At 46.3% G+C, this 8,980-nt stretch overlaps 1 protein-coding gene across 3 annotated transcripts in view; it reads right to left on the bottom strand.

Annotated features, from left to right (window-relative positions):
- Positions 1-5,559: 5,559 nt before the first annotated feature.
- tdrd1 (tudor domain containing 1) overlaps positions 5,560-8,980 on the bottom strand; it is a 52,924-nt gene continuing 49,503 nt past the window's right edge. For all 3 annotated transcript variants that reach the window (XM_004919374.4, XM_004919372.4, XM_004919373.4), the window contains 2 exons: positions 8,510-8,550; positions 5,560-6,162 (listed from right to left, as the gene is read on the bottom strand). In XM_004919374.4, coding sequence (XP_004919431.1) covers positions 6,094-6,162; positions 8,510-8,550 — 110 coding nt within the window. In that variant the 3' untranslated portion in view covers positions 5,560-6,093. The remainder of the gene's footprint in view (positions 6,163-8,509; positions 8,551-8,980) is intronic.

Here is an 8,980-nt window from a genome sequence, read left to right as displayed (position 1 = left end):
TGTAGCTGTAGAAGGTACCAGCCCTCTGCCCAAACCAAGCTCCTGCTGCAAAGTTCGCTGCTGTAGGGACCAACCGTCATCTCATATCACTGAAAAAGACACGGAATTCGGGTAAAACTGCAACTTTTTATAAATACCCCCACTTTCAGTTTGTAGAGCATTTAGGCCCAAGAAACCCCTCGTGCCGGAGCCTGAATGGCGGGGGGGTTGCAGATTAAAGAGGCCTTTGGACAACAAAGCAGAAATAAAACCAGGAATTCCACTTCAAAGGCAAAGTTTGCAGGTACCGGATAGAAATAACGGCAGCTGAAATAAATAAAAATCATTTAATTAAAGGGTAAGTAAAGATAAAACATATTTCCAGAAGCTCCCATGTCCCTCTTTGAATGGATATTCTTACCCTGGCGCCGCGGGGCATTACATGCGCTGGGTCTCAGGGGCTGGGGCAAATTGGGTAAAATATCAATTTCTGGTTATTGATAGAAATGAATAATGAAGATTTCCTGTATAAGATCTGGGGAAATAGAATTGAATGGATTCGATCATGGCAAACAAGTTTTTCTGTCTTGCAGTGACCCGTGTCTCATTGGGCAGCTTCCGACAGGCCTCCCCGACCTATGGGAAGGGGCCGTAGCTTGTTACTGCTCATTGTTACTATGGGAGGGGCTGTAGCTCGTTACTGCTCATTGTTACTTATGGGAGGGGCTGTAACTCGTTACTGCTCATTGTTACTATGGGAGGGGCCGTAGCTCATTACTGCTCATTGTTACTATGGGAGGGGCTGTAGCTCGTTACTGCTCATTGTTACTATGGGAGGGGCTGTAGCTCATTACTGCTCATTGTTACTTATGGGAGGGGCTGTAACTCGTTACTGCTCATTGTTACTATGGGAGGGGCCGTAGCTCATTACTACTATGGGAGGGGCTGTAGCTCGTTACTGCTCATTATTACTATGGGAGGGGCTGTAGCTCATTACTGCTCATTGTTACTACGGGAGGGGGCCGTAGCTCGTTACTGTTCACTGTTACTATGGGAAGGGGATGTAGCTCATTACTGCTCATTGTTACTATGGGAGGGGTCGTAGCTCATTACTGCTCGCTGTTACTATGCAAGGGGGCCATAGCTCATTACTGTTCACTGTTACTATGTGAGGGGCCGTAGCTCATTACTGCTCATTGTTACTATGGGAGGGGGCGTAGATCATTACTGCTCACTGTTACTATGGGAGGGGCTGTAGCTCATTACTGCTCACTGTTACTATGGGAGGGGGCCGTAGCTCACTGTTACTATGGGAGGGGGCCGTAGCTCATTACTGTTCACTGTTACTATGGGAGGGGCCGTAGCTCATTACTGCTCACTGTTACTATGGGAGGGGGCGTAGCTCATTACTGCTCACTGTTACTATGGGAGGGGCTGTAGCTCATTACTGCTCACTGTTACTATGGGAGGGGGCCGTAGCTCACTGTTACTATGGGAGGGGGCCGTAGCTCACTGTTACTATGGGAGGGGGCCATAGCTCACTGTTCCTATGGGAGGGGGCCATAGCTCACTGTTCCTATGGGAGGGGGCCGTAGCTCACTGTTACTATGCGAGGGGGCCGTAGCTCATTACTGCTCATTGTTACTATGGGAGGGGGCCGTAGCTCACTGTTACTATGGGAGGGGGCCGTAGCTCACTGTTACTATGGGAGGGGGCCGTAGCTCACTGTTACTATGGGAGTGGGCCGTAGCTCACTGTTACTATGGGAGTGGGCCGTAGCTCACTGTTACTATGGGAGGGGGCCGTAGAGCTCACTGTTCCTATGGGAGGGGGCCGTAGCTCACTGTTACTATGGGAGGGGGCCATAGCTCACTGTTCCTATGGGAGGGGGCCGTAGAGCTCACTGTTCCTATGGGAGGGGGCCGTAGCTCAGTTACTATGCGAGGGGGCTGTAGCTCATTACTGCTCATTGTTACTATGGGAGGGGCCGTAGCTCACTGTTACTATGGGAGGGGGCCATAGCTCATTGTTACTATGGGAGTGGGCCGTAGCTCACTGTTACTATGGGAGGGGGCCGTAGCTCACTGTTACTATGGGAGGGGGCCGTAGCTCATTACTGCTCATTGTTACTATGGGAGGGGGCCGTAGCTCACTGTTACTATGGAAGGGGGCCGTAGCTCACTGTTACTATGGGAGGGGGCCGTAGCTCACTGTTACTATGGGAGGGGGCCGCAGCTCACCGTTACTATGGGAGTGGGCCGTACCTGCCCCCCCAGTAGCTAAATCAAAGGCCGAGCCAAGGAAGCCGCACATCAAAGGGCTCAGACTTCAAAGTGCAATTTGTATTGTGAATCCCGTGCCCCATTCACAGACAGGGGGGGTCTGTCGGCTCAGACACAACATTGCAAAGAATGTGATTACTGAGCAGAACTTTATTATTTCAAGCAAATTGTTTGTACAGAAGAGAATTTTACACAGACACATCCCACTCTAATGCTCTGCAATTCACAATCTAATTTTCCTTGTGACTCCCCCCCATTAAATGTAATAGTCATTGTAAAGAAAACAACAAAATGGCCATTGGCAAAGACTTTTACATCCCAAAATAAAGAGGAAACCTTTAGGGCGGTGCCAGGGAGCTAAAACTGAGCCCCAACCCATCCTTCCTATAGCAACTGTCTGTGTGGCCAGTCCCATAGAATACAATAAAACCAATTCAATGCAACAGTAATGAAGCACCCACTGTCTGGGGCGGGGGGAATACAGCGCTGTGGAATATGTTGGTGCTTTATAAATAAATATTAATAATATCAGGGGCAGGGCTATGATGAATCATAAACAAAAAAAACCCAAATGCAATTAAAGGCAGTAAGTTTGCCCAGGTGCAGTTGCCCATAGCAACTAATAAGATGTTTGCTTTTAAACAGGTGACCAGTAAATGCTTGCCATTGATTGGTTGGTGATTAGACCGCTAGCAAACTTTGCTCCTTTTATTACATTTCCCCATTTTCTGTTGTGAGAAAAAAAAAGGTATCTTATGATTGGCTGTTATGTATTACTATATTTTTCTGTATCAGTCCCTACTATGGCTAATGGCCCACGGAGCAAGGCCAGCTGGAAGAAAAGCACCCATAATCACCTCCGTGGCAAGTGCTTGTCATTCTAATGAATGGGAGGAGACAGAGGGGGGGGTTAATACTAGGGGGCAATTAGATTAGGGGCAAACGTCCAAAAATATTTTTTTACCTGATTCCCTTAAGAATCATTCCTCAAGTGGTGGATTCTGGGACTTACCGTTCCTCTGCTCTCATTCGTGGGAGGGGCACAGACTGTCCGAAAGCATAAGGACTTCAAGTCCCAGAATCCTTCACTTCACAATGGAACAAGGCGAGGGAGTGGTTTTATCTAATGGGAAACAGATCATCAGACTATCGTGGATTCCTTTCAATCTGTGGAATCAGTTATGTCTATGTAAAAAAAAATATATATATATATATACTTTGTTTTGAAAGTTCAAACAATGTTTATGGGACTTTTCTATATAAATCCAACTAAATGACCTCAGGATATACTTTCCCTTTAAGAGCAGAGCATCAGGGAGTTGGGGAGAGTCCCACACAAGGATTAATTTGCACCCAACACAGTAATGACTGATGAACACTATTTGCTGATTGGTTGCTATGGGTGCAGAGGGGGGAGATAAAGATCCCAAATGGGGGTTTTATGATAAAAAAAAAAGCATTCCCTGGTACAAACCAGAGAGCGGGACATTATTCACCGGCTGCTTTTGTCTCCCTATTCTTGTTTTGTATCCTAAAGGCTAACTATCATGAATATATATAATAATAATATTTTCGATAATCTCCCCAATATGTTGGCACTATATAAATGAAGGATGCGGATATAACCACTGACGGACATATCCACGGCAAATATTTGATTTAAACTTAAGTGATGCTTCCCTAAATGTACAAGAAATCAGACCCGGGGGGGGGGGGGGGGGGTAAAGGGAGTCCAGAGGCCCAAGTATGGCTTAACTGAGCAGCAGTGGCGTAACTATATATATATATATATACAGCAGACCCCGGAGTAGCGAGGGGCCCAGACCAAAGAACTAAGCTATAAATAATGGACGTTATGTACAGGGAATACTGTACCAGGCCAAAAGTGAAAGGCATAGGCCAGGCCTCTGTTTGGTGCCTCACAGATCTGCATTCTCCAATCATACTGGTGTCTGTGGCTCTGCACATGCTCAGTATGCTCCCAGCTGCTGTAGGTCACCTGTTGGGTCTGGATAAAGATTCCATGAGATACAGGACTTCAATGGGACATATAACCAACAGTCCCATCAGTAAATCCGTATCCGCTACATGCCACCTAAAGGATTCTGGGAATTCAGCCATGGCCAGAATACCTCGGGGTAATAAAAAGCACTGGAACCAAAATAATATTCCCTTTTAATCCAATCTTGTTCCAGATCCATTTCTGTTTATTCACACAGACATTATATCAACTGTATCGAGAGAGTTTAATGCACCCCCCCCCAACCGGTAATGGAGGAATTGCTGTTATTTCGGCACTAATTACCCATTATGGGGAGACAAATGCCGTGACGCCAGACTGGGGGGTGTGACTGCAGGTGAAGGAAATGAAGCAAATCAGGGGTAATCCCCATAGAGACAAACTGTCGGAAGCACTAGGAATGTACAATAGTATTTAAACGATGCCAGTAATTAAGGCTTCCGCTCGTTTGCAACTGTAACCACTCTGTTTTTAGACTTCAATTCCCAGAATCCTTTGCCAGGCAATGTTTGCTCAGGTTGGACATCCACGTTACACCGAAGGATACAGAATTTTAAGATATTCCCCGAAAGAAGGATCTTTCATTATAATAGAGATGATGGTGATACCTGCAGTGGTTATTCATAAACTGGGGGCAATAAAGTTAGGGTGGCCATACACGGTAAGATTTGCTTATTTGGGGAGGTCGGCAAACATGTGGATCTTCTCCCGATATGCTCATGTAAGGGCTCTGGCACACGGGGGAGATTAGTTGCCCGCGACAAATCTCCCTTGTCACAGGGACTAATCTCCCTGAGTTGTCATGACCCGCCATCCCACCGGCGAACATGTAAGTCGCCGGTGGGATGGCGGGTCATGACAACTCGGGGAGATTAGTCGCCCGCGACCATGGAGTTTTGTCGCGGGCGACTAATCTCCCCGTGTGCCAGAGCCCTAAGGGGGAAGACACATGGGGCTACTAGTAGCAGCTACTAAAACAGACAATGCTGATCATTTACTGATAACGGTCTCTACATGTGTTTAGCAGAGGCAATTCTCAGTATTGTCTATGGCAGGGGATTTTCTGGCATTTTGTAGCCATGGCAAGTAGCTGCTACTATCCATGTGTCTTCACCCTTAGGGAACCAGCTGGGCTATGTATGAAGCCAATAGCCTGCAAGCCTCACCAATGGACAGCTCTGATTTATAGCAGTCTGGGAGCTCAGTGACACAGAAAAGTGCAAATAGAAAGGAGAAAAGGGGTTAGGACTAAAGACAAATAAAACCCAAAGCTGAAAATGGAATTAGAGAAAATAAATATTAATCTCCAGTTGAAAGCAACAGACAAATAGAAATGTTTCTGCCTCGGTATAACCAACATGGACAAGGTTGTGCAGGTCCCAAGGTTTCCCCCATTGGGCAGGGAAGTATAACAGTCCCAAATGGCAACTCCATTATTTGCCCTTTTTCTTACCCACTATGAACCAGTGGCAAATTCTCTCCCACAAACAATAACAGACAAACTTAAACACAACAACATAGAAAACTGCCCAAAATGCTTCTTTGGAAGGTTCTAATAACAAGGATGAGAACTTCTGCCAAGAACAAAAGGAGAACTATTTTCAGAGCCTCGGACATTCTAACTCCCCTCGGGCTGCGCATTCTTAGCCAAATTCTTAAAGCTCTGGCAGTTGTACATCATAACGTACATAAAATCCTTAGTATTTCTTTAAAAAAAAAAAAAAAAAAAGGAAAAACCCCCGGTTTGAAGTGCAGGATCAGAGCAAATGTTGCATTTTCTGAACAGACAGGGTCCTGAAAAGCTGAAAGTTCTTAGTTCCGGGGAGCCTTCAGTTCCAGCTCATTCATAAGGTGCTGAAGGATCGCTTCCATTTTCTCAACCTGGGGAGAGAGTGGGACAGGCATTTCAGGTCAAAAGATCTACTATGGGTTAATACATAGAAAAGCACAGTTTTTTTTTATTCCTTCCTTGTCCTGATTGATTCAGTTCAGTATTCGGACAAATCATTTGCAAAGGATTCGGGGTTTGGCCGGATCCCAAAATTGTGGATTTGGTGCATCCCTAATATACTTATACACAAATGACTATTTGACTTGCCTGGGAAGAGGCCAATGCTGATGACACAGGGAGAAGGACTCCACCCTGCCAGCTCAGCCTCCCTTTCCCCTGAATGGGGTATATATGTGTGGCAGTGCTGGAGAGAGGTGAGTTTTAGCAAGAATATTCTCACGTGAAAAGCACCAATTCCTGGGAAATGCCACACGTCTGAGAGATCTGGGTGCTTTTTTTGGCGAGAAGAACATGCACCATCGGCCACAGACTCTTTCCAAGCAACCCAAACAGCTCTACCCCCACTGCGCCTCTACCCCATCTGCGGTCCTACCCCTACTGAATCTCTATCCCCACTGCGGCTCTACCCCTACTGAATCTCTACCCCTACTGAATCTCTATCCCCACTGCGGCTCTACCCCTACTGAATCTCTATCCCCACTGCGGCTCTACCCCTACTGAATCTCTATCCCCACTGCGGCTCTATCCCTACTGAATCTCTACCCCTACTGCAGCTCTATCCCCACTGCGCCTCTACCCCTACAGCGGCTCTATCCCTACTGAATCTCTACCCCTACTGCGGCTCTACCCCTACTGCGGCTCTATCCCCACTGCGGCTCTATCCCCACTGCGGCTATACCCCTACAGCGGCTCTATCCCTACTGCGGCGCAGACAAATGTGTTCCCCTCAGCTAACAGAAGCCAAAGGCAAACAATATCACTAACAATAATCACATTTGCACCTCTAACCGTGTTCCAAAACTGTCACATCCCCTGTCCCAACTCCCCCATGAACCGGCTATATAAGGGCTAGTTACCCTATAGGTCCCAGGCCATCAAACATATCCGAGCCCTTAAAAACAAATATGTGAACATTCCATTCTGATCCGCAGATTCCTGCCATTGGGTTTTGAAACACCTGATGGTAGCAATAGAACAGCTGCAGCCTGTAGGGCTTAACATATTTCTCTTTATGTCCTTTCCTGCTACTGGGTTACAGCATTACCCAAACATCACCCAGTTACAGCCCACCCCCCCCCCCCCAGAGATGGAATTCTTGTTAAATCCTTATCTGACAATAACATTTACAACCATCTCTCCAGTGTTTAAATAAGGTGGCCACACATAGCAAGATTTGCTCATTCAGCGACGTCGCCAAACAAGCAAATCATTCCCCCAATATGCCCACCTTGGGTCAGCGATATTGTGCTAATGTGATAGTTGCATTGCAATGAAGGGGATAGGAAACGTCAGAGCAAGGCCACATCAATGATCCGATGTGGCCCCAATCAGACAAAAAAATCAAGCCTGTTTGATTGACATCTGGCCAATTCTTGGGGTGAGGAAAACATGTTTATTTCAAACCCCATCAGTTAATAGAGCTTCACTGGCAGAATCCTACATTGTAATCTGTTTTTCCCATGGGGCTAGCCATATTCTTCATTTCCCAGGGTGCTACAGCCATGTGACCTGTGCTCTGATAAACTTCACTTACACTTGCAGCGCTGCAGTAAAGTTGGAGTGATATCCCCCCCCCCTCACCCCCCAGCAACCGATCAGCAGAACAATGGGAAGGGAGCAAGATAGCAGCTCCCAGTAGGTATCAGAATAGCACTCAGTAGTAAGAAATCCAAGTCCGGCTTGGGACTCCTCCAGTTACATGGGAGTAGGAGAAACAATAGGTTAGCTGTAAGCAGTTCTAATGTGTAGCGCTGGCTGAAAGCTCAGACTCAGGCACACTTTACTGCTGCGCTGCAAGTTGGAGTGATATCCCCTCCCCTCACCCCCAGCAGCCGATCAGCAGAACAATAGGAAGGGAGCAAGATAGCAGCTCCCAGTAGGTATCAGAATAGCACTCAATAGTAAGAAATCCAAGTCCGGCTTGGGACTCCTCCAGTTACATGGGAGTAGGATAAACAATAGGTTAGCTGAAAGCAGTTCTAATGTGTAGCGCTGGCTGAAAGCTCAGACTCAGGTACAAGGCACTGAGATGGCGCCTACACACCAATATTACAGCTACAAATACATTTGTTGGTTCAAGAATAAAAGGTTAAATGGCAGAGGGAATTATTTGCTGTGTAACAGGGTCATTTAGAGATAAAAAGTGCCCCATAAATATCATGGTTGCCCAATACATCGCCTTTAGATGCACATCAATTATACGTCACATTGACTCACTCGTATCCTGAGGTCCTGGCAACAGCAGCACTCATCTCTCTCTGAAAAAGGGACACAGATACGTGAGCTTACATGATTGGCTTGTGTTCCATTACTAGATTTCCTGAGATAATTTGCCAGTCACAAAACATATTAGAGACATATTAAACAAAGATGCAAAGAGAGACCAAAAGAAATGGCAAAATTGTTTTGACCTTGCCCATTTTTGTGACCACACCCCCTAAATACCACTCCCATTTTACAAAATTTGGCAGGTTATGTCACGTTTGAACACATTTCCTGCGAGTCTCAGTTCCCCCAAGAGACTTGTTTGGCTTATTAGTAACAACTGTATCTCAGTGCAGGGGGTGAGTATTCTGGGCTCTGCCAAAAGCCTCCTTATCTAATTAAGTTTGAGAAACGTTGTATCTTTTTTGGTGCAGGAGATCAAAGGGAAATGAGGGAGTTTTCAGTAAGAATCCGGGACTGCGG

Source organism: Xenopus tropicalis, chromosome 7 (genome assembly GCF_000004195.4).
Source record: "Xenopus tropicalis strain Nigerian chromosome 7, UCB_Xtro_10.0, whole genome shotgun sequence".
Classification (NCBI taxonomy): Eukaryota; Metazoa; Chordata; class Amphibia; order Anura; family Pipidae; genus Xenopus; species Xenopus tropicalis.
This window is presented reverse-complemented; position numbering and strand designations above follow the sequence as displayed.